Source organism: Ammospiza caudacuta, chromosome Z (genome assembly GCF_027887145.1).
Source record: "Ammospiza caudacuta isolate bAmmCau1 chromosome Z, bAmmCau1.pri, whole genome shotgun sequence".
NCBI classification, from domain to species: Eukaryota; Metazoa; Chordata; class Aves; order Passeriformes; family Passerellidae; genus Ammospiza; species Ammospiza caudacuta.
Window position 1 is genome coordinate 71,817,504 of NC_080632.1, and position 26,568 is coordinate 71,844,071.

At 39.1% G+C, this 26,568-nt stretch overlaps 1 protein-coding gene across 4 annotated transcripts; it reads left to right on the top strand.

Annotated features, from left to right (window-relative positions):
• Positions 1-26,568, top strand: PTAR1 (protein prenyltransferase alpha subunit repeat containing 1). Of its 4 annotated transcripts, XM_058823300.1 has the most exons (8): positions 1-86; positions 3,753-3,922; positions 10,615-10,681; positions 15,619-15,723; positions 18,910-19,123; positions 25,222-25,538; positions 26,079-26,110; positions 26,198-26,568. In XM_058823300.1, the coding sequence occupies exons 1-8, from the start codon at positions 1-3 to the stop codon at positions 26,425-26,427; spliced, it is 1,221 nt and encodes a 406-aa protein (XP_058679283.1). In that variant the 3' UTR covers positions 26,428-26,568. The 4 variants fall into 4 exon arrangements, with proteins under 4 accessions (XP_058679283.1, XP_058679282.1, XP_058679285.1 ...); XM_058823299.1 differs by having other exon boundaries at positions 26,079-26,568; XM_058823302.1 differs by lacking the exons at positions 3,753-3,922; positions 10,615-10,681.

Sequence of the window (26,568 nt, forward strand, 5' to 3'; positions counted from 1 at the left end):
ATGGCCGAGTCGCCGGAGGAGGTGGCGGTGCTGGTGCAGCGGGTCGTGAAGGACATCCGCAACGCCTTCCAGCGGAACCCACACATGTGAGTGCGGCCGCGGCCGGGTGGCGCGGAGGGAGCGCTGCCCGCGCTCCGGCCCGTGCGCGCTCCGCGGCCGCCGGCGGGCGGGGCGCGGGTCCCGGCGGGGCCGGCCGGGGCTGGGGCCGGGCCCGGGCCCAAGGTCACGCCGGGAGCGGCCGCGGGGACCGGCCGGGTCTCGTCCGAGCGGGAGGGCCGGCTCCGGGCGGCTGCGGTGGCACGGTGCCTCCGTGGGGCAGGGCGCCGTGTCCCTGTCCTCGGTGCTCTCCTGTCGCCGCGGCTTCTCCTGGCTCGCTCCGGGAGCCTGAGCCTGGAGACCGGTCCGGCGCGGCCGCAGCCCAGCGGCCACAAGCGCCCCGCCGGTAAAACGCACCGCGTCATGGGAACCAGCGAGGGCTCCGCGGTGTGGAAACGATAGATATATTTTCAAAGAAAAGTTGCTAGTGACCTCTCTCTGAACTCGGTGTTTGGCAGCGTTAAACTCATCGCGCAGTCGGGCTGGGGCTGAGCCTGCCCGCGGGTGAGCCGGCCCTGCCGAGCCCCGCAGCCGGCAGCGGATTCTCTGTCTGCCGGGAACAGAGCTCTGGCGCTGGTGGGAACAAAACTCAGGATGGAAGCCTCCTGAATTGCACCTTTGCATAAACAGAGCAGTGTGGTGAATCCCACCTTCAAATCCATATCTCTTGGTAGAAGTACTAGTCATTTCATTGTGTGTTGTTTTGAGGAAGACAGAATGACTATGAAAATGCAAACCGCAGTAATTGGTTGTGAGAATCAGATTTATCCAGAAGTCTGGGGGGCAGATGGTCTGTTTTGTTTTTCAGTGTTGTTGGTCAGCCTTGAGACCCTGTTTTAAGTGTCTCCCATACTTCTCTTTCCCAGAATGTATTTCCCCAGCCTTTAAGACACAAACTAGGGAAATAGCTTTTAACCTATATGCAAGCTCCGTGTTGGTTACGGCAAATAAGGTAGCACACAATGAATAACAACTTCCTAATTTAAGTGAGGTGTATTTGTGTCAGCTGGAAACTGCAGTCTCTGAGGTAGTGACCTATTAATCTGTTCCAGAAAGTGATAAACTAAACAATTGAATAGGAAAATTTTATGTCACCTAATTTATCCCTTTGCTTAACAAGAGAAGATTACAGTGAATACCCTCATGTTTCTCTAAAAGTAGTAAGCAATTTGGGTGGGCGGCCAGTTTTTAAAATGCAGCATATGGACGCTGTTTAAAAAAAGGCTGCGTTTTGCCTTGAAGCTTCATTTTTAGGATGTGAAGCAGAATGTGCTGTAAAGGGCCAGTATTTATGAATGAATGTTCTGATTTTTTCATAGTTCCCACTCCTCTGCCAGAATGCTTTATTGGTAGCAAACTTAGAGATGATGTTTCTTAAGAATTTGCTGCTATTGCAATTTCCTTTCAGAGATGCAATCTCAGAGATGAAAGTAGGCTGCAAGAGTTGTGTGTGGTGAGACTGATGCACTGTGACATGCTGCAAGTGAAAAAGCACAAGCTGCTGCTACTTTATCCCTCAGAGTAGAAAAAGTGACAGTCATGTCTCTAGGTTTCTGAAGTGGTTGAAACTACTTGAAATGGGACTCTTCAGGCCTGTGTAGGCTGTGGGCCCTTGCTGTGCTGCCTTTGTTCCTCAGGAGCAACAGGCTGTAGCTGTGCTGGCCGGGTCTTTTCGTGCATCTGCATCTTATCGTCTGCTGCTGGCCAGCTGCAGTTCCTGAAAGGTGCTATCCTGAATTCAATGTGTTACAGATCCAGGTTTGAATTATTTTACATGGGAACTGCATAACTTCACTGAAAATAAGGAATCTGCTGCATGCATGATGTTGCTGTAGACTTCCCATGCTTTTGTCCCATACTCACCTCTTTTCCATCATTTATTGACCCTTGTCAATGGCTGCTTTTACACCTGCCCACTTGTCACCTTTGTGCAAACTGTGTCTGTGTGTCATTTTGGCATGTTCAAAGCAGTATTGTGAAACTTAGCTCACCCAAGTCAGACTTCTTGCATTTGGTAATAAGTAAAGGTGTGGATGTTTGTTTTGTGGGTTTTTTTTCTCTCCTTGCTGTTTACCTTTGGTATACTGTTTGTGAGTTACAGCTGGTAAGTTCTTATGGTAATTCGCAGAGTTAATTAGACAAGTAGTGCCTTATTGCATCTTCCTTGCTTTTGGAGACTTTAATGTCCCTGTATGCAAGGCCAGGCAACGTTTTACCAAGGACTTTTAGTATTCATAAAAGAAAGACCCAGTGATACATACAAACTTCAGGCTATTAAGATACTGTGTTGAAAGAAGCAGACTGGAATGTCATTTTAGGTTTAATCTTGCTTCTTGAACAGCTTAGCTTGTGTTAAATAGAGCAGCACAGATAAGGATCTTGCTTTGATACCCATTTCTTGGTTTTAGTGGGGTAGGAGAATGCTTTTTTCTTCTCTCTCTTCTCAGCTGGCTGGGGAAGTAAAGGGACCTGAGTGCGTGTTTGGAGACAGAGCCATGTGATTTGCAAGTGTTTTACCTTGAATTCACCTTACCTGTGTTTTTTGTGGCTTGTGATATATGTTGTGATGTATGGAAGATCAGATCGGTTTTCTGAATAGGCAGATACATTCTTAAACAAGCACACTGTGTCACTTTTGATTACCTCAATAATAGTCCAGTGAGGACACAGAACTAAATCAGCACACTCAGAGTACCAAGTAATAAATTTTATTTAAGATAATTGAGTTGAGGTTTAGGAGCTGACACTTGCTGTGTATCTGTAAATCTTGTATTAAGAAGACTTAAGATGGAGAATTTGTTTTCTGACATCACAAGAAATCTTTTTTGTTCCTGCATGAGATCTGAGGATTTCCCTCTTTAGCAACAATTTTTTCTATTGAATGGGGGAGTTGGTGGAGAAATGATGCATAATTGATGTTGCTTTATGCCTAAACAAATGTGAATCCTTGATGAGCTGTGTTTATTTCTAAGAAGCTGCCAAAGCTGCTATTCAGCATGCTAGAAAAACCTGACAAAAAGTAAAATATGGTACGGCCCATTGAAACTGAATAGCTGAGTCTCTTCTGCTTTGTTTGCTGGTACAAATGCTCGTGTTTGTCACTGTTATTTTAAAGGCTTACATTTCTCCTACAGAGTTGTCATCTAATCAGACTGGCCTCTGTGTCTCAAATCTTCCCCCTATTGATCATGCTGCCTTGCACAGGACAATGAAAAATGGGACATAGGGAAGTGAGCATATTCTTCTGTGTGATCCCTGGTGTCAGATCCCCGGTCACGCTGCTGCTGGGCACACCTGGGTAGCTTTTGGTCAGTCAGGTGCCTGTACTAGTTAGCATGTTCTGTTTCTCTTGCTGAAGCAGCAGTTACAGCTCTGTCACATATTTATTACAAAACCAGGAGTGCTCGTCTTGATTCCTCAGAGTTAAGCTGCTTGGATGATAGTCTAAAAACAGAAAAAATGGGGCTTTCATAATTTAGGATCTTTGTGAAAATCAAATAAAACTATTCAAATTACAGGTTTCAGCAAAGACAAGGAAAAAAAGATGATGGAATGTTTGGTTGGGAAGCATTGCTAACCATTGCATTTCTGTATTGAGAAAAATAATTGTCACCTGCTAGAAATAAGCTTAATTATATTTCTCTCTGTTTTTTAAGAGATGAAATTGGATTAATACCCTGCCCTGAAGCCAGATATAACCGGAGCCCTATTGTCCTGGTAGAAAACAAGCTTGGTGTGGAGAGCTGGTGTGTGAAGTTTCTTTTGCCGTATGTCCACAATAAACTTCTCCTCTACAGACAGAGAAAACAGTGGCTGAACAAGGATGGTAAGTTCTGAGTTGGAGAAGAGTATATTATGTGACCTTTAGTGCACATTTTTTATTTATTGTAAAATAATTTAGTTTGGAAGAGAGGTTTAAGATCCAAGTCCACCCATAAAGTCCAGCACTAAACCATGTTCCTAAGTACTGTGTTTACATGCCTTCCAAAATACCTCTAGGGATGATGACTATGCCATTTCCTGGATAACCTGTTTGAATTCTGGCAATGCTTTCAGTGAGGAAATTTTTCCTCATATCCAACCTAAACCTGTCCTGGTTTCTGATGCCGTTTTCTCTCATCGTGTTGTTTGTTACCTGTGAAGAGAGAATGACACTCACCTGGCTGCAGTCTCCTTTATATGTAGTTTTGGAGAACAGTAAGGTTCTCCCAAGCCCCCTTTTCTCCAGGCTAAACACCTCCAGCTCCCTCAGCTCCTCTTTATAAGACTTGTGCCCCAGTTGCCCTTCTCTGGGCTCACTGCAGCACCTTGATGTCTCAGTGAGTACATGGAGATGGTCACTGATGTGATCCTCCTGGCCACACTATTGTGATCCAAGCCAGGATGCCCTTGACCTTCTTGTCCACCTGGGGACGTTGCTGGCTCGTGTTCAGCTGGCTCTGGCCAGCACCCCTGGGTCCTTTTCCACCAAGCATCTTTCCCACAAGCCTGGGTATTGCATGGCGTTGCTGTGACCCAGGGGCAGGACCAGTCAGAACCTCATACAAGTGGCCTTGGCTCATCGATCCAGCTTGTCCAGATCCCCCTGCAGAGCCTTCCTACCCTCCAGTAGATCACTCCCACCCTCAGTGGCATAATCCCCAAACTGACTGAGGGTGCGCTCAATGCCTATGTCTGGGTCATTTACCCTTCCTAATGCCAGTTTAACCTGTTGTGGAAAAAATGCTGGTTACTGAGGGGAGGAGGCTTTGGATTGTGCATCTTAACTTAAACGAGTTTATTTTCATTTGAAAAAAAAAATTCTTTCTCTCTTGCCCAAACTGGAAAGGTTAGAGACAGACAACTTGAATGAATTATTTGTGGAAATGACGTTAGTTGATGCAGAAGGAATTTTCTCCTGCTTTCCTGAGTCAAAAGGAAAATGTGGTGACGCATATGTACACTGTAAGAAATGAGTGCAATGTGTTTCAGATGCAGAGGTATACCAGAAATTATTAGTCCCTACAGCTTGGTAATTGTAAAGTTTTATTTCCTTTCTCATCTCTTTGTTTTGGTTTGGTTTTTAGTTTAACTTGCATGAAAAATTCTTTTGTATATGTTCTTTAAAAAAATTCAAAATAAAGAATTATGAACAGTGTGACATAGGAGGTACTTGACTGCTTATAAGGGGTCCTGATCAGAGCAAGAATGAAAAAGAATAACTAGTTTATGAAGCAAGTGTTTTGTTTATTGTTACAGTACCTTCTAAGTAGCAGTTGGAATAAAGAATGTTCTTATGCTGGGCTTCTAGTGTCTTGTTTCTGGCGGGTTTTTTTTATTTTGTTTTGTTTAGAGACTGTTTTCTAGTATCTTTTACCTGCTATGGTATTTTTAATATTCCTCAGAAAGCAGGATATCTGTTGTGTTGAAGAGCACCCTGTGACCACTCAGAGAGTTCAGATCTTTAATATCTCACATGCAGCTGGGTTTCAGTTTTGGGTTGTTACCATATTATAATTTTTTTCTGTTTACTTATAACTAACCTGTTCATAAAGTACTGACTGTGTCCATTTTGCTTCAACATGTGTGGGATTGTCTTCCCCTGCTGGAGCATACCAAACAGCCACCCTTCATTCAGTTGTGTTGATTGCAGCTATAGCAAAGCCAATCTCCCTGGCTGCTTTATGAAATAGAGAGTTAAAGAATTATGTTTTAAATAGTGGGATTTTAGCATACATCTGGTGCAGACTCTAGCACCTTGTCATAACTAACATGGTGTTCTACTTGGTGTTACTGCTTGGTAAGGTTTTGGAGTAGGTCTGTGTAAATCAGGAGATGATGTGTGGCCAGTAGCATTTCTCCTTCGATACCTAATTTTCTTTAGTGTTTTATTGCTGTATTCTGCTTCACTTTAAGTGTATGAAGCCAGCTGTGCATGATGCTCAATAAAGTGTAGAGTATGGCACAGTTAGGTGGTGTTGGTCAGGTCTGTAAATGTGCACTTGAGCTTCTTTTGCCTTTGGAGATGATACAGAGAAAGATCAAGGTCTTTAGAGGATCTTGGAGTGGGAGGATTCTTAAGGCAGAGAGTGTTGCCTGCTTTTATCTGCCTGATGGTGGGGTCTAGATTTGCTAAACGTGCCTTGATTTCTTATTACAAATTATGTATGGATGTATAATGCAAGCATTTTGGAAAGAGTAGCATGAAATGGCAGGCAAGGCAGATGATGGCAAGAAGGAATCCATTTTCCTGGCCACGCAGAGTCTTCCAGTGCTAGCTGTAGACCTCGAGTGGTATTAGAGTAACAGTGCACTGGCTTGATCCTTATAATTAATTACCCTTCCGAAGAGTAGCTTAAAGAAGGTGAAGTGTTTTCATGTATTTCTAGGTATGACTTACCCATTAACTGTGTTTTATTTTTGCCTAACAGATTGTGTATGTTTGTGTCATTGTGTTTCCCACATTCCTCCTAGAGGGCTGATGACCTGTCATTATGTGGACTTTATAAATTTTACATTGCCCTTTACTTTTTAATTTATTCATAATTTACTTTCTTGAATGTTTTTTCTCATTACAGACATCTTTAAAATTACAGATTCTTCCTAGGGGTGTGTATTGCTAACATAGGTAACTTCCATTTCTTCTTTGTCTTTATGGTTTGTGGTTGGACCTATTAAGACCAGGTTTTGATCAACTGCCACCAACCAGCTGCTGATTTATTCAGTTCTCATAGAAACTGGTGTTTGTGACATTCCAGATTTGAAATTTGTAATGCAGATGATTACAAAATTCAATAAACTGAACTTTAATACAGGGAATATAATTAATATTGACTGACACATAACTAAATACAAACTTTAGCATTTAAAGAGTTGAAGCTACTAGCAATCTTAGCAACACCAATGGTTCTCATTGCAGTGCTTTTGGAGATCTGAGGTAGGAGTTTGTGATGTATATTGTTATTATGCTACAGATCTTCAGCAGGGAAACTTCGTTTTGGTCTCAAGTGTTATTGTAAGGTCTAAACATTGAAATTTCCACACAGAGAAAAACTTTTTGTTTCAAGCCAAAGTACAAGCATTGACATTTATGTCACGGTTTTGGGTGTCTGAAGACAGCTAGTAGCCATTACCTGTGTGCTGGTGCCCTGCTCCAGTCACACCTGTGCGGGTGCTTTGTTGAGATGCCGTCACACCTGCTGATGCCACAGGGATGGTGTTTGCAGGCCTCTGCTTCCCTCACAGGTGAAGGGAACAACCTTCGTGCACAACCCTTCCTCTCAAAATGCACAGAAAACTATGTCAGTGATTACTGCAGTAGCATGCATTTTAAACTAGTGCCTGCTTGGCTTTATTTCGAAAGTGAAACTCGATTCTGTTTTGTCTCTTCATTTACATGTGAGAAGAGGTATCTACAGCATTTTCAGGTCTGCTGAGGTTTTCTGTAACCGCTGTAAAACACAGTCAGGTCCTTCATATTAGAACCCTATTTGTAAAGGAGTTTAGTATGTTTTAACATAATTGAGTTTCACATTTGATAAAAGGCTTGAGCAGAAACTGAACTGCAGTGGTGGAGAGAATTAAGGCGGAAGTCTTTCCCAGGTGGGCTTAGAGACTCATCTCTAAGGTGTTATAAGTATGTATATTCTGTCAAGAGATGTTACGGTATTCTCTTAAGTATTCTCAAGGATTTTGCAACAGATTGCTTTTGTAGATGAAGGTGCATGCCTGGAATTTGTCAGGGTAGTTGTTTTCTTTTGCATCTAGTAAAGAAATAGATTTGTTTATTACTTCTTCAAAACTCAGTTGTATATTCTATTGAAGCTTGTTATAAGTGGTGATTGCAGGTGTAGTCTCTACTCACCTCTTCTGTTTTGAGTCACTGTAAACCATTTAAATAGAACAGAGGAGAACAACAGGGTGCTGATTCAAGTGTCTGGTATTTTTTCTGACAGGATCCTGGAAGAAGGAGGTGCTTTATAGTAATTCATTGATAGGTTAGTGACACAGATGTTTACTTATAGTTTCTTCTGGATTCTTGGAATCCAGAGTCATGACTGCTCCCCCTGCTATATTTGAGTTCAGAAATCCCAATTTTACAATATGTTTTTATCTTTTCTCCTATATTTTTTAAATTTATGCATGCATACTATATATGTTACAAACTACTCACCGAATATCTAAAAAACTGGTTACAGCCATATTTAAAGGTGTGCTAAAACCATATTGTTTTATTTGTCCTTTTGCAGTTATGGATACCATAATATGCAAAAGGATGTGTTCAGTGTGAGCACCTATAATGCAATAGATTGCCTGAAATGTCTAGTAGAAAGAAATCTAATAGAAAGTAATTTTAAATTTAAATAAAAGATGCTGGGTTTTGTTGCTGACACAGGGAATAGTAGGCAAGTACTGTCATTGTGTACGAGATCTATCATAAGATTTCCTAATAAAAAGGGGCTCAGAGTTTAATAAATTGGACCATTTTTCTATTGAAAAATGGCATAGAGGTTACTAAATGGTGTCATTTCACATCTCTGGCTCAGAATCTGCACTTCATAAATCTTCATCTGTTACATCAAAGAATATTGATATGAAAGAACTGGGTTCTACTTGGAGATTTTCCTTTTATCCGCATCTTTCCTTTGATAATATTCAAGATGAAGTGAACCTCTGTGATGGGAAAATAGACAAAATGCAAACAAGTTCTGTTTAAGTTGGACTTGACTGGGTGCTGTTACAGACCTTTGAGATTACCAGAATGGTCATATTAACTGGAAATCATGTATAAACAAGCTGTGTTATTCTAAGTAGACTTTGAAAGACATTTCTGAGAAGTATTCAAAAAACTGAAATAGGCTATAATAAACTATTGCTTGATGTGCCTGTAACACATGCAGTGCTAGTACCTAATAATTGCTAAAACCATTGTTGCAGGTAAAATGGAAAATGTACATAAAACAATCACAGCTCACAATTTTAACTTTACCTCCTTATAAAAATTATGTTTTTGTAAATGTTCAAAACTGATTTCTGAATGTAATATTGAAACAGTAGCCACAAAACACTTAGCAGATGTTTAATTTTATGTATGTTTGATTTTGTGTATGTGAGTAATCCTGGTTATTTGAATTGGGATAGTCAGCTGCATAAAATTAAATGGGTGTTGAAATACTTTGCTGGTTCAGGAATTGGATACACAAAGGAATATTATTTGTACATTCAGACAGCAAATTAGAAAGAAGCTTTGTGTGTATGAAAAATATTTATTCCTTGGCAGCAAAGAGAGATTTAACTTGTGACAATAGAAAGTTAAGTTCTTTCCTTGAGAAACTTTTTAAAACATTACAGCTTAGTGCAAAGTCAACAGTACACCAAAGAATTCCCCACCACAACCCCCATTACCTCTTGCATTATATGGTGGCTTAGCATGTTCCTCATAATGAAGAACATAATGGAAAACACAAAATTTCTTTGTTGGACATAAATCATCAATCAGACACACGGTAATATATGAAGGTATTTCACTTTTCAGCCTACTTAGGTATTGACTCTTGTTTCAAAGATACCTCAAGCCAAGTCCCTTCGTGTTTTGAATTAATTTGTGTATTGTTACTGTGGAATTTCTTAACAGTTCATTCATTTTGCAGTCATATTGACTGCACTAACCAGAGATCTGTTTCCATGAGATACCATCCTTTTCTTTTTCCTTCAAGGAATGAAGTACCTCTTATTTGCTGGAAATCACCTGAAGTATGATCTAATTAGTATGTTAAATTCAGGGTGATTAGGAGAGGACGTAGCCAAATTTAATTTACAATAAAAGATTGTATAGTCACATTCAGTTTTTATGACATAATTAAAAATAAGTGTAATACATAAATCTGTGATATACAGTGCTTAAATGCAGGGATGCAAGCAAATGTTTTTGGTTTTGCTTTGGGTTTTTTATTGAATTAGTCTTGAAACTTCAGTCTGAGGCACTTCACAATGTATTTAAAGTGTTTTCTGTACAGTTTAATAGGGAGTACTTTTGTAATCCTCATTCATAGCTGTGGTGTTTCATTTTTTAGCTACAGGTTTTTTATAGTATATCTATTTTTTGTAACAGTATGATATATGGCAGCCATCTGCAGCTCAGACTTGTTCTAAAATAGTAGGTTATATTTTTATTTTCTGTAGTATTTAAAAATCTTTGGATTTTATTTGAAGAATTCTCTGCTTCTTGTATATAGTGTGTGTGGTTAAAATCACTGAATACTCAAGGATTTTATATTATGATTTTTCCTTGTTCAGGGCATACTCAGTTCATTATTTTAAATAATGAAAAGGGACAATATGGCAGATCTTGCTCCCTCTTAAATTAACTATTAATAATTAATGCTCTCTCATTTCTGGAATAAGAGCAATATTTTACAGAGGTACAGCAGCCCACAGCAGAAGGACTTTGAGGAATGAGAGGGAGTAAGGGTCTGCAGAGAGATCAGCGCTGTGTGCAAATCATTGCTAATCCTAATATCTCTTGTTCCATCGTTTTAGAGCTGATAGATATCACGTGTACCCTGCTACTGCTGAACCCCGACTTCACCACAGCTTGGAATGTGAGGTATGTTGCACTCAGAAAATGCCATCGAAAGGCCCAGGCCTTACATGAGTCAGCTGAAAGCTTTGTTTCAAGTGGTTGTTAGTGACGCAGCAAGAACTTGTCAACTAAGAAGTGCTTGAAGGAATGTTAAAAATCTCTTCTTTCCTATATGTTGCAGATAGTTTGAGACTGCCCTTTTTTGCTCTTGGTTTGTTTGTTCGGGGGTTTTTGTTCAGTTGAGGTTTGTTTGTGTTTTTTTTTTTTTTTTTGATGGGGGGGGGGTTGTTTGTTTGTTCTTTGGGTTTTTTTTTGGTGGTTTTTTTTTTTTTTGGTTGTGTTTTTTTTAATCAAAGGCTGATGATTACAGTACTGCATATTGATGGCATCTTTGCACCACATTTTCAGGGTGTGTAAGACCCACGGAACTACCATTCCTCTTTCCTCCTGCAGTTAATGAGGGTAGTGCTCAGCTGATGTCTGCTGTGTGTATTCACTGTTCTCATTTTTACCTCTCTTTGAGTTCTTTTGAGATTCCAGTTCCGTTTGCTGCCACTACCAGTGCAGGCTATCATGCTCAGTAGATACACTGCAAGACAGGGGGAGAAGGTGTCTACCCTTTTTTTCAAACACATTTCCCCCCTCCCCTCTACCTTCTTGTACCTGTTGAGTTTAGCATAGCTTCATCATTGGTCAACCTTCAGAACTTGTCCAGGAGTCATAATGGAGAAGGAGCAGGAATTTACCTCCTTGTTCTTCAGGAGGTGCAGAAACAACCATTCCTTACAATTTTGTAATCTTACAGCTGTTTTGTAAATTTCAGAGTTGGAGGAATGTTCTCTTTCTGCTGCCAAGGTACGACTGGAGGCAGTCTATAAGAGCTATAGTTCCAGGAGGGTGGAGGGCTGACAAAACTGTGATGGTCTCTAGGAGTGCATTAATGGAGAACAGGACTTCTGTATTACGGTGCACTTCTCATGCTGCGTCTGTTTGTCTGCCCTAGTTATGACAAATTCAGCTTTTTCTTTTTTCTTCTTTCACTGCTGATGCAGTTCTGAAGGATTCTGCTGTGTTCTTTCTGTCTCTCAGGTCTAAAAAAGGGGGATGAATGTGATCGCAATGGGTTTAGTGTCATGAAAATATCGAACTTTAATAGCTATGAAGTTAAAATGGAATTAGGAGCTTGTATAAGTACAAGAGCTGCTACAGTAATCTCATTTTATGGTACTTATAATTGATTTTTGTTTTGTGGAATGTTTTTTACTGCACATGCGTTCATCCTTATCAGTCAGGCTTTTTTGTGCCTGACAACTGAAAGTGTTAACTTTTATGTGCATGAGGAAAGTAGTTCAAAGTTGAAAGTGGAATTAAAAATGCTAAAGAATATGGATGAGGATTGTTTTCTCTTTCCTGATGTTTATAATTTACCAAAACATACAAATTACTACAGAAGTGGGCCTTACTCCCCGAATTGTTGACTAGTGATCTACCAGTCAGTTTGTCTTTGAAGCTCTGTTTAGCATCCAGAAAGATCTTGTTACACAAGCCAGTCAGTGTCTGTGGAGGTTACCAGCGAGCCCATTCTAGCAGCGGAACTGCTTTGCTGAATCTGACCCTTCGTTGTTCTAGGCTTCTGCTGGGGATTTGCTCTTTTGAAGGGGAGGCACTTTTGTTATGTTGACATATATTTCAGCTTCTCTTTGAAATTACAGATCAAGCTAGCCAGATGTGTGGTGTTATAAGTCACAGAGTAGAGGACTGATTGTGCTCTGTACAGATGCTGGTGTAAATCCTTATCCTGAGGTAGTCCAGGCTGAGAACTAATTGTATGAGACTTGCACTCTGCTTGCAGAACATGATGGATCTGTTGTGGCATCATTGGTTTCTTGTTGCTCAGGCAGTGTTTGTCATGCCAGGTTCATCTTGCGTTCTACATACACTAATTCACTGCTTTACTTTGAGGGGCAAAAAAGCATTATAGAATCCTAAGTAGCCTAAAAATTAAGAAATGTTATAGTTGTTTACTGAATAGCAGCCCTGCACACATTCTTATAATTTATTGACTTTTCCATTGTAGGCTGGGATAATCTCTTTTTCATATGTTGAATTCTACTGAAAGCTTCAGAGATAGTGGTTGTCTCAGTAGCACTGAACTTGAAGATATAGGAAGAAAGAGAAAAGGAAATCCCCTCCTAGGAAGGGATGCAGGACTTGGCAGAGGCGTGCCAGAAGACTTGAATAGTGTTGTGGAAGACAAGTGGGCATTTCAGCTCAGTTGACAATCTTAGAAAGTTGTATCTGATTAATGAAGCGCAGGAGAACACAGAACTTTAGACATGTTATCTAGGCCAACTAGGACTAGATGCTCTGCCTTGACTTTGTAGCTATTCTGAACAGTTGAAATGTTCCTACCACATACATCTGTTGTTTATTTATTTAAATTAGAAGTGACTGGAAAGTGACAGAAGAGCAGGGACTATAATCTAAACCCTGAGACCCTGAGCAAGAGGTTATTATGTGGCAGAGAAAGACTTGCTACAGAATAGATGTGTCACTTCCTAGGAACTGAGAGAGAAACCTCTGTTATACTGAATGGCATAAGAGATATCTCCAGTTGTTAATCCTAAATTCAGTTAGCTTGTGTTTTTAGAAGTTGTAAAAGTCTTGCAAGTTAAAATGACCAAAATGTTAATGGAAGTGATTGTAAAGGAATTTTATAAATGCCTTTGTTCTTCCTGTTATACTTCCTGGCATGTACAATTGATGAAAAGACATTAGGTAACAAGATGCTCTCAAAAGTCACATTTTGCTTTCAGATATAAATGACTTCAAAGGTGTTAGCATAAGGCAAGTAAAAATTACTCGAGATTATCTTTTATGGGAGCTATAATCCTTGAGGCTGAAACATTATCTATGATCCACATGGCAAGAAAGTAAGCTAGAAATTATATATCCCAAGTTAGATGTTAGCTGAAAGAGCTCAGAAGAGGTTTATGTGGGAGTGTATGGCACTTCAGTCATATTAATGCTTCCAGTCCTTTGTGAATGGGAGAATCTCTCATTTGAGAATCATTACAGCTAAAAGCAGCTTTTCCACTACAGCAGTGAAGGTGGATCTTGTCTGTACTGTTCCTCAGCTTTGCAAAAGAGGAAGTTTAAGAGCGTATAAGTGTGAAGCTGCTTACTTAGAGTCTATGTTTTAATACAGAAAGAACACTTTCTTCACTGAAAGTTCAGGTTTTGGGAGGTAGGTGGCTTGGTAATCTTAAATCTGTGTTAAAAATATACATGCATTGGTTTTAAGTATCGCACTGATCTAAGCTGTATTTTCATTGTGTCTGTGTGGTAAGTAATTTTTACCAAAATGTCACCTTTGCATTGCAGTAACGAAGCAGTTGTTCCACCTGCTCCAGTGCTGACCCTGAATGTTTATTTTGTCTGCTTTCCAATTTTGAGTGCATTAGAACAGAATGGTCTGATCAGTCTGCCACTTCTGGTCAGTATATCTGAACTGCCTGTTAAAAACCATCTGAAAGCGTCGAATCTGAAGCATGCTGGAACTTGGTTGAGATAAAAACAGGTGCTCCAGTAGCTATCAGAAGCAAAACTTGCATAAGGATTTATACATTCCCTACTCTGCTTCAATTTTAAATAATATTTGCTCTCTGTTAGTGTTGCAACCATTAGCTTCTGACTGTGGTTGTAAGTTTCAATTACAGCAACACAAAGCCAAAGTACCAGATGGAGTCAGTTTCCTACTAAAAACTGCTGACTCAGACAGAAAATATGTACTCACAGAAAGGAAATATGTCAATTTGTTTGTGAGACTTGGGCCATAACTTTAGGATGACATTATGTTTTCTGTGTCAGACTGCAGAGGAGTTTTGCCTTCTTATTTGATAGCAGATCTTTCCAGAAAATATTTCCTCCCCTCCCACTGTGATTTTTTGTTCAGAGAGTTGATCATCTGCTCCTCACTTACTTGTGCCATGCCTATCATTAGGATGAATCAGAAATTATTAGAAAAACCAAAACCCAAACCCATGCCAAAATTGCTTCTGCTTCTTGTACTCTCAGTTTTTAGTTGTGACTTCTGCAGGTTCTGGGAAATGTGTGTTTTCTTTCTGCAGATTCTAACTTCGAAATTTACTGTAACTTTACTTCAAAGCTGCTACCTACTAGATTGGAGAATAGGGTATGAAGAGTAATGCCCTTGCAGTAACCAGTGATGGGGTGATGTCTACAAACATGCTCAGGACAGGCAATAAGAGTTACAGAGCTAGAAAGAAGAGGGTGAGGGGTAGGGAATTCTGTGCAAAGAAGGTGAGAAGGCCAAGTACAGATTTTCATTTTTCTCTGTCTTTGGGAAGTATTCTTGTAAGGGTTGTGTTGGATGAACATTAAATTTCGTTAGGTCAAATTTTCAATTTTTTTAAACCAAAGATTGTTTTACATTTAAGTAAACTGAGCAATTGCAGCCTTTTTGTTAAGTTTGTAAAACATTCTACATGCAGAGAATATTTTCCTTTTTCTTATAAATTTAGGCAACAGCAACCTTGACACTGTATCTTGAACGGTATTTCAAAACTAAAGGTGTGGAGGGGTGCTATATGTAAGAGTATTTCTGGATGTACACATGATCTAAGGGCTTAATTTCAAGAAGGGATATTTGTTCATATATGTAACCCTACAGTAGCTGACTCAGTCATTTCTGGGTAGGTTTGAGAGCTAGCAGATTGTATGTGTTCAGATTAAAATGAAGTTCTTTGTGCACATATGTATAGTACATATGTATGTATAGTAGAATGGATTAATGCACTAGAGGGTTTTTAAACTCTTGTAGTTTGACAGTGAAGTTCTGTTATGATACAAGGGAAATGCCATGCAGTTTGTTATTGGGATTTGTGTTCTGTTTTCAGGTTACTACTTTTATTCACACAGATTTATTTTATCTTTTGTAGGAAAGAATTAATACTGTCTGGCACTTTAAATCCACTTAAAGATTTGCATCTTGGAAAACTGGCATTAACCAAGTTTCCAAAGAGTCCAGAAACATGGATTCATAGGTGGGTTTCCTTTGCCTTCTATTGACTCCTGAAACAATTTTCCTAGGGTTTTTTTATTTCCTGTTCTTCGGTTAAGGAGAATCATAGATGCAGGAGGATAACTAGAAATATATCAGATTCTTTGAACCAGTCTTTGCAAAATACTGTGCTTTGGCTTTTGAAGCTACTTGTCTATATTCTACACTTAGAATTGAAATCATGTGTACTTTTTCTGCTGCACACTTTTAAAGTAAACTTTGGAGGGGGGATATATTTCCTTAGAGATTTATCATGTCTTGCAGCACCTGAAATCCTCAATGTGAAAATTCTGATTCCATCAATTTTAACTTTTTGAGTACTGTAGGTTTCTCCTTTCCCTCAGATTTACTACTGTATTGTTTGTCTACATTTCAGAAAGTGAAGATTCTGTTAAAGCCAACCTTTGTAAATAAACCTGGGTTCTTTTCCATTTCAATACTGGTCTTATTGGTTTGGTGAATTTATTTTTATAATTTCTAACTTGAACGAAGTCATTCAGTCACATCTACTGGATATTAAAATAACAGATCACATGTTTGGAAAACTTAACTCCAGAGTTACTCAGGTTCACAAAGCTAACCATCTCAGTCATGACCGACCATAAAATGCTTGTAGCAGAGCCAAGTGAAGCATAGATCCATTGCTCCAAATAAAAAGCTAGGTCAACCTTTTACAGACAGCCCTAAAGAGATTTAAATGTATCACATTAGGAAGCAGTTTGCAGTGGTTGTGTTTAACATGTCCAGCATTAGGGCAGCTGTAAAGTTGATACCGTAATAGGGACTTTATAAATACTCTATAAAGAACATAAAACTTACTGACTATATGAGAATTCTGACTATAATTTCCATGCAAATCTAAATTAGGAGTATTTGATAGTGTCATAATTTGTTTTTCTTTCTCTTACTTGCCTACATCAGAAAAGTGTATTTGAGGGTGATTGCACAAATGTTTGGCTTGGATTTGAATATGCTGACCCTGACTGATACATGTTAGTAAATAAGATTTGCAGAAATACTTCTCTGCATCAGCATAATGATTAATTTTGGGTTTCCTATTCACCCAAGGTATTAAATCTCAGGCAGAAGATGCAAAAACCTATAATGGGGCTGTGAATAAAATTCAGTAAAACATAACCAAATTGTTTTGTCTTATGTATGGGAGATACATGACTGAAGATGTCAAATACCTGTCATTCATTTTGGCAGATGATCTCCTGCTTTTTATTTTGAGGTTTCAAATATATCTTGTGCATATACAGTCAGTATATCTATTGATTGTGCATTTATCACTTAGCAATCCTTTGTTTGGAGTCATTCCAGGAATTGTAAGAGCAATAGTAACATGCAAAACTGAAAGTGACTCCAAATTAATGGGAGTAAAATTAATGCAGGAAACAGAAGAAGACCAAAAAAAAAAAAAAAAAGAAATATAATACCATGGTATTCAAGAGATTACAGAAATATATTTTAAATCTTCTGAGGTTGTGATTGCACTGCCTAGAAAGTAGCTCTAATTTAATTTTATGCGTTTTTTGATGCTGTAGCCACAAAGATAATGAAGTCTGCATTTTTTCACTCTCTCCTGCATGTGTAATTTTTCACATTTCCTTGGCTTATAAAGCATGCTTGTTCTAAGAAACTGAAATAATTATAGAGTTCAAAAATTTTGTCTTTATGGTTTTACTCAGATGTTAGTGTTAAATAATATATATATATTTCAAGAGTGATATGCTTATTCAGTTTTTTTTGCCTAGACTATTTTTGAGTTTTCTATTTCTTGTATAGCTGTGGACTGAAACAAAAAACATACAAAAGGTGATGTTTGGATCGAAGATATTTTTAAAAATTAAAAGTTAACTCTTCGAAATTACCACATTTCATAAAATACTGTTATACAACAGAGCATGGTTTCCTTAGCTGTACATCTTTATTTAGAGCAAATGGTGTGTAGGAAGAAAGTGTTGCTGAGAAACAGTCAGTTTAAAATTGCATTCTTATAAATTATCTTTAATATTGTCTTCCAATACTTTGTTCTTTTTTGATAACTGAGTGAAAAAGATACAATGTAGATAAAACCCACAAGTGAACAAGCATATTGTGCATGTGTTCAAATAAGAGAAAAAGCAGATGAGTTAACAATTTTTTTTAATACATAGTTAACTTACATATTTTTTATATACCTGTATATATGTAGATAAATAAGTTTACATATGGCTTGCAAAATAGAATTCTCTCTTTCAAAAAAGTTAATTTCTTTTATTTTGGTTATTGATTTCTTTTAACTTAGAGTTAAATTTTGACACCTTTGAAAGTAGCAATTAATTGGTTTTGGAACTGATGTGAGCCAGTCTGTGTTGTGCACCAGAGGATGTCTGTCTCTCCAGAGCATTCCACACCGGACCATAGCAATTCCATTGACATGGGCTGCTCTGTGGAAATTTACACATCTATAATCTGTTTTTGTAGAACCCTTTTGTGCTGGGGCTGCAGATGCAGCATTGAGGTTGCCTCTAAAAATACCACTAAAATTTTGTCCAAAGTAAAATAAAAAAACCAGAACCATAGGAATCTATGCTTATCTCAGATATATGAATTCAAGTATGTGTAATCATCAGCAGAAACATTTGTTTTGTTTATACCTATAGCCCTTGAAACCACAAGCCTTTTGGGCTTTGCTACTGCTGCTGGTGTACAGAAACCAGTTTGAATTGCAGTGTGCAGTACTGCTTAGTATCTTTTACAGATGTAAAAGATACTCAGCAGAGTTAATTTTTTATTAAATCACTTCTTTCTATCTTGCTTTGGCTCCTTAATTTTAGTGCTGTGCAAGACTTTGAAAGAGGAGCGAGTTAGAAATTTCATGCACATGCTGCTTGCACTCTTTCACAAGTTTGCTGTTTCCTTCTGGTTTATTTTGTAATGCTGTGTAAGTAGTTGTGATCACTTGGAGCGAGCAAACTTGGTGCAGCTGTGTTGGGAGTGCGATGATCGTGTCATAGTTTATAGCATGGCAAGTGTTCAGATGGTTGTTTACTCACTCATTACCTAGCTAGAGTATAGTTCAGAGAGTAGAAATATTGGAAAGGTTTGATTTATGCACATGAAAAGCCATCTTTTTCTCTTAAAACTGCTCTCTCACCATTAACACTTTACATTGTTTAACCAGACGATGGGTGCTGCAACAGCTAATTCAGGAAAACTCCTTGCCCAGTCTTGCAACTAAAGGAAACCTGGGAGCAGCACCTGTGGAGAGGATTCACCGACTGGTACAGGAGGAAATGAATGTCTGCTCTGAAGCTGCTGGGAGATATCCAAGCAACTACAATGCCTGGTCCCATCGCATCTGGGTTTTACAGCATTTGGCAAAGCTCACTGTCAAGGTATAATAAAATAGTGAATAAATTCTTAAATTTTCTCCACAAAAAACCCCAAATACTGGTTTGCAAAGCAGACTACATAACATGAATTAAGAGTATCAAGTGACGTTATCACAGGTAGCTAAGAATGTTTTAAGAAAGGGGACAAAATCTTGCAGTGAGTGTGTTTTGCATTTTTCTTGCCATTGTAAGCAGGTTCTGCTCAGCAGAAGTAACACATTTTTTCTTGCCTGTGTAGAAAGTTCTGTTTCTCTCTTAGTACTTGGTGCTAACATATGTGTGGTAAGAGTATAGGAGGGACTATGTGAGCTGAAGTAAGGAATGGGGAACTCTAAGTAATTCTTCCAGCACTAGTCTTGAAATTCATAGTAGAGGAAAATGGTAATGCATAACAGACATTAAATTGATAATGTCATATCAATGTTTTGATGCCCTTACTCAGCTTACATGTGGTTTCAGAATTTTGAAGGACCAAGTAAAGACAGCAAGAATTTTGGAGAAGACATAATAGTGCTTGTAACTAATTTTTTCAGCTCCAGCAGTATTTTTTGACAGCATTTACACTGGGACCTGATTTAGCTATTTCAGGGACACTTTATGCAGTGTTGAATGTTTTCTCAAGACCTGCAGCAAATTAAATTAGTTAATGTGACACGGTCTAGGCAGTTTTGTAATACAATGTTTTCTCAGTTGTTAGGTGAATTCTTTGAGTATTAGGTTGATACAGTGACACATCATTCACTTTTAACAGCAGCTTCTGCATTTTGGCGCATAGGGTTATAAGGGAGGAATTTGGACATTGTTGAGTCAATGTAGCCATTATTTTTATGCCCATTTCAGAGACAGGGAGGAATTTGGACTCATCTGCTTAGCAAGTGTATATGAAAAGGTAGTTTTCAGAAAACTCAGAGGAATTGCAGGATTCAGAGAGATTGGAGGTTAGAAGTTAGGGTTAGAGGTCTATATTTACAGAAAACAGGAACTTTAATATCTTCAAGAGCTTATTAAAAGGTGAAGGGAGTTAGCACTGTTAAAGAAAATTCAAGTCATTTTATGCCTTAAAACAAGTTCTAAACAGCTCTGTGTCCATTATGCTGGTAATAGTAGTCTGAGGATCAGGATTACACCTTGAGTGCTTTTTGCACTTGCTATTCCTTATTGATTTAATTAAAGAAAAATAATTACATTGCAATAGAAATAACTCTCTGCAGAACTGGAATTATTTTGGTGAATTTATTCATTGTCAGTTGTGAGTACATTTTGTGATGAATCACAAACATGCCTGTGAAGGCAGTATTTTGAAGTCATTTGACCATTCCAAAGTCTATTCAGTTGGCCTGCCATCCCACTTCCCCTACTGATCTACTTTTTTTAGAATGAAGACTGTAGAGGTGATACTTTTGCCTTGAGTTGTCCATCTGGTCTTTATTACCTCTGGCAACATTTCACTGATGCTGTTGTCCCTCCACCAATGTGTTAAACCTGTTGGGAAGTATCTGTGTTGGCTCTAGGTTTTTTTCAGGACACCACCAATGCACCTCATCGGGGGCCTAGTAGAAGGTGTTTAGGATACAGGAAAATTAGGGAAAAGTGTGGAGCATAAAAGACAGCAAGAAACCTGTGATAAAATTTTTCTAGGTAACTTTAAGAGGCAGAATTATACAGTGTCTAGTTGCAAGATATGATGCAAGGAAAAAAGTAAATAAGGAGAACAAGGGAAAGGCGGGCATTACAGACTTTCACAAAAATATGCAGGTTCATAGAATCATAGAATCATTTGGCTTGGCAGTGATCGCTTATCTCATTCCAACCACCCAGCAGTGTGCAAGGATGCAACTCATTAGATCAGGTTGCTCAGGACCCCATCCAGCCCAGTACTGAATACTTTACTGGAGGGGTCAGTGGAGCAGTCCCAAGACAGGGCTCTGAGGGGCTCATCACCAGTCTCCACGTGGACACAGAGCTGTTGACCCCTCCTCTCCGGCTGCATCCATCCAGCCAGTTCCTTACCCACTGAATGGACCGTCCATCAAATCCATCTGTCTCAAATTTGGAGATAAGGATGTCGTGTGGAACCCATATTGAATGCCTTCCACATCTAGATTGATGACATCTGTTAGTCTTCTCGTTGACCATTGCTGTCACTCTGTCATAGAAGGCCACCAGATGGGTCAGGCACAATTGCTGGCTGCCTTGTGTCACCTCCTGGTCTTGTAGGTGCCTTAGCATGTCTTCTGAAAGGATCTGTTCCATGATCTTGCCAACCACACAGGTAGGGCTTACTGGTCTCCAGTTCCCCAGGTCATCCTTTCTCCCCTTTTTAAAATGGGAGCAGTGTTTCCCTTTTTCCAGTCACTGGGGACTTCCCCTAACTGCCATAAGTTCAGATACCGTGGACAGTGGTTTGGCAACGTGAGCCAGTTATCTCAGAATTCTGTAATGTGAATCTTCAGATGCCATAGACCTGCAGCTGTTCAGCTTCCTCAAGTGGTTCTGCACCTGCTCTTTGCTGACAGTGGGAGGGAGTGTGCTTCCCCACACAGGCTAGAGGATCAGGGACTAGAGAGAATTGGGAAGGAGGCCTGACTGCCATTGAAGACTGAGACAACAAACTCAGTACTTCATCCTTTTCTATGTCAGTTGCCACCAATTCTTGTTAATTAAGGAGCATACACTCTCCTTGGTCTTTTTTTTGTGACCTATGTACTTACACAGTCCCTTCGCTTTATTTTTAGCAAGTCCTGTCCAGCTTTGCCTTGGCTTTTCCATTCTTCAGAGGTTTTTTACTTGCTTAATGTCTCATGTAACACCTTCAGAAATTTCTTTGTTTGAGTATCTAAAAAGTATGATAAATTTCAACAAGATGCAGGACTGGAATCATGCTGAGAAACTGACAGATAAAACAGTTGTCACTGATTCTATGGCCATTGAGTTCTTGCAAGGTTGCCTGAAATTAAGGAGTACCTGTATTATTTAGGGCTGTATTTCTGCTGTAATACAAACTTTGCCTGTAGTTTGAAGTGTGCAAGGCAGCAGAGGCCCAGAAACATAATTTTTATGTTGTATTATCATTTAAATATGACTTCTCAAAATAAGTTTATCATTAACAAAGCTATTGACCTGCTTTGGAGGATTTCAAGAGGTAGGCTATGTAATAGGATTTTGGTTATTCTTTTTCCTCTGGTTTGATAATCCTAATGCTACTGCAGACTGAATCTCAGCTCAAGCTCTGGGAAAAAGATTTAAAATGCTAGAGAAGAAAATTTTGACCTAGTAGAAAAATTAACTAAAAAGATATAGATGTTCCTTCTTTCTTACACTAGATAGTCAAAAACATTATCTTCTTTCAATGTAGAAATTTCAGTTTGTTCTAGCTGCAGAATTTGAATAGCATTAGCAATTAAAGAGTGTTCATTAACATAAATCAAGGATTTGTCAAGAATAGATAGTTTGAAGCTAATCTAATAATTCTGATATTGGAGTACTTGCCATGGAAAGCCTGATTTCAGCTTTCTCACATGACTGTACAGTCAGTTATTGGGGTTAGATCATGGGCTCCAGATACCTACTAAAAGGTGGGCGTATAATTAGGGAACTGGGATAGAGAGGGGTATAGTCTTAAAATTCATACACATCATGTTGCTTCAGTGAAATCATGCAGATAGAAAAATAAGGTGTAGTTCATCAAGGGTTGACAAACTTTTTTGTTTTCTTTAGATTGAAATACTCAGTTTCATAATGTGGAGATTGACTATCAGACCCTACAGTAAAACAAGCAAGCAAACAAGTAGTGGGGTAATTGTCATGAGGTAGCACTTCTCTTGTGTGATGCCCAGAAGACAACATGTTCATGAGACAGAAAGTGGTTTTTCTTGTAGCCATCTCCAGTAATGCCTTAGCTTTTTCTTAGATGACAGGGTCTTCAAAAGTGCTAGTTTATGTGAATGCTGTATTTATTTGGTTATCCTTAAAAGTTTGTTTCCCCACTTCCTTTGCATTTCCCCAGTGTCCCAGACCAGGGAGAAAGTTCAGGTCTACAGTTCACAGTTGGAAAAGCACTCTAAAACAAGCAAGCACATGGTCTGGGAGGGTGTAAGAGGGAGTGAAGACCTAGAGGTTGAGATGAAGGTCACTGAGCACACATGTCATGTTCTGGGAGAGGCTGCCAGTTCCATGGTAGTCAGCTTACCACCAGAGGTAGAAAAGAGGTTGTCAAGAGTGGGGAGGGAGGAATTCTCATATAGTTTCATCTTTCTTCACAGAACAGTGGCAAAGGGCTTGTACTGGTAGAGATGGAAATGGAGAAAGCTGGCTTTCTAAGAAAGAACCTCTTGGAATTCTGGCATTAGCTGGTTTTTTCTTTTACTTCCAGTTGTTAGAAGCATTTTCAGCTGGTACTCTGAGGTTCCTAGGTAGGAGGCTGTTTTTTGCAGATCTGAATATATTTTCATGGCAATCTTCTGTCTTGCTTTTTTAAAAGAGATGTTCTGGTTCAGGTAAGGAGTAATGCTGGAAATAATTTTGTTCCCTTTGTACAGGGAATTAAAATGCATAATTAAGATGTTCCCCTGTAAATTTGTAGCTTATAAATATTTCAGATAAATAATTGTATTCTTCCAAGGTCTCAGTTGAGCATAAATGTGTATAGTATCAATTACAGCTGAATAAAGGCTTATCTGATTTTTCTGAGCCTTATGTTGTTCTTGATAGACTTATAAATTTTGAAGTTCAAAAGTTTAAAGTACTAGACTCAGTTCTGGGAAGAAAGGAAGGAAAAGCTGTTCTTATGGTTTAAAGTGCAGATCTGGACATGGAGTTTTAGCCTCCTTAAGAATGCTGTGTTTGCGCTGTTACTTAATACTGCACTTCATTTTGCTGATCTCTAAATAGAAGGCGATGCTGGTATCTTTTGGCAAGATTTAGAAAAACATGATGATTATCTAGGGCAGAAGATACTGTTTGCATTGTATTTGCTCCAATTTCTTTTAGAACAGATGCCCCCCCCAAGAGCTATATACCTAGTGTTGTGTGTTTCCGTTATTTTCTTTATGGGAGGCTGTGGCTTTTGTGCTGCAATATCTAAAAGAAGGACTTCTACCTATGAAAGTTGTTTTGCATCAGCTGGTCTTATTAAGTGATGTAAGTAGCTTAGGAGAAGAGGTTAAAAGCTAGAGTGTACCATAAGACTATTAAGATTACTTCCAAAAGTCTTTAGAAGTAAATGAAGAGGGCAGTTTTAAACTCTTTGCATAGTTAAAGCTCTGGAGGAGAAGCAGTGTGAGGAAGGAGGTTAAGAGCTGTGAAAAGAACCAAACCAGTGGCTCTAACAGAGAAAGCAAAGCATAGTAAAAGCTTTGTCTGGGAGCCAAACTTGCATTTCTGTCCAGAAATGAATTTTGAAGTTTTAAAGCGCTCAGAATTAACAGACAATTCACAGGAGCCAGAAGTGTTAAAAACAGAGCTACAGTTGGCAATTTAAGTATCTACCACAGTTGTTATGAAAGGAGTTCATAGTTGTTATGTTTCTAGGAGTTCTTCATTAGTAAAATCAAGGAACCTGATTATGGACACATACTTTTATATTTCACCAGCTCTAGGACTTTAAACATAATACTATGGTTGATTTTCTCTCATGGAAAATCAAGGTGCAAATCAAGTTTGGATTTTTTCCTTTTAAGCAACTCACCTACCTTCTGACACCCACAATCCACTGGGTAAAAAGTAAAATTCTTAAAGCTAATAGCAGTGTAGTTTGTGCCTCCTCTAAATAGTATTTATTGCTAACTATTTTAAGATTCTTAAACCACTGCTTATTTCGTATCAGAAGTGGTTTGGGTTTTTTTCCCACTCAGCTTGTGGGTAGGTTTCTGAAAAACCTTTTCACAGTTTGGAAGAAGTATTGATTTGTTTTCTGCAGGAATGCCAAGATGCTTTTCAGCACATGGGACAAAAGGCTCAGTGGTAGTTCTTTTTCCTGTGTATTCTTAAACCATTACCACAATGGCTGAAATACCCAAAGAAGGGATTACCTTAATGCAGAAGCAGTAGTGGTAAGTTCCTCCACTATACTGGTTGATAACTGTGCCTGCGTTTTGTTTCAGGTTCTCCTTGATGAACTTTCATCCACTAAATATTGGGTATCCATGCATGTCTCGGACCATAGTGGATTTCATTACCGCCAGTTCTTGCTCAATTCCTTGATACGCAGAACGGTGACTGACAAAAACATACTGGTACAAAAGCAAGTGGTTAGTGAACAAAACCCTAGCCCTCAGAAGGAGGAAGAGAGTGCAGGGACAGAAGCTGCCTGTGCAGAGGAGCAAAGTGTGGATCTCCCCGGCCGTTTAGACGAAGAGATGGAACTCTGCAGTGAACTGATTGATAATTACCCAGGGCATGAAACCTTGTGGTGTCATAGGTAAGAGGACCTGATTAAAAGAATTTCCTTCTGATTTGTGGATGATTCTTCACATGGTATTTCCAAATTGTTTTGGTTTTAGGAAGTACCACTCAATAAAAGATTTTTGAACTACTATGTATTAAATATTTCGAAAATGTTCAAGAGCATAATCAGAGCTGTTGTGTGGGAAATTCGATTTGGCTTAAATATCTTGAGGTGTAAGCTCCACTTGTTTCTGTAATTTGTGCAAGAGACACAAGATGCTGGTTATGAGCCACTTCACACTTTAAATGTTGAAACAACACACAATGAACAAAATTTTGACAGAAGATGGGGTGCAGAAAATGTTTGCTTTACCAGCTGGGTGCAGGTTCCTGACTAGGTGACAGGAGATTTGCCAAAGGTGGAGACCTTTCTAGTACAGTGTGCGCAGAGAAGCAGATTTTGTGTCTGTGAGAGAAGTCTGGTGGGGTGGCAAATGAATTGCAGGAGTTCAGCAGCAGCAGGTTATTTTCAGTGCATGACTTTCTTTTCTTCTTCTTTCCTTTTCCTTTGAAGAAGGTGTGTATTCTACCTTCAGCAGCACTTAAGCAACAAACTTCCTCTTGTGAATACGTCAGTATCATCTGTGGACAGCAGTGATGAAAGTCTGAATAATTCCCACCACAGTCCTGCAGCAAGTCACTTGGCACAAGCTATGGATGTTGATGGTTTGAATGAATCCAGCAGCAAACACGGTTATACCCAAGAAACAAAACGGCTGAAGCGTGCTCCTGTGCAGGACTCTCTTGGTCCAGAAATGGAATACCAGTTTGTTGATAAAGTATTATCAACTTGTAGGGATGTGGACCAAGCCAGGTTTGCCACTGCTTATAGAAAATGGTTAGTTACTTTTTTAGGTCAGTGAAGGAAACATTGAAAGCTTTCAGGGTTCTTCTCTTAGTGCAATATTCTCTTTTCAGACACAAATGCATGTCTTGGTTGCAAGTGTTACCTAACTCTGTGTTTCTCTCTCCTTTGACGGTCAGTCCGAAAGCTAAATTTCAGA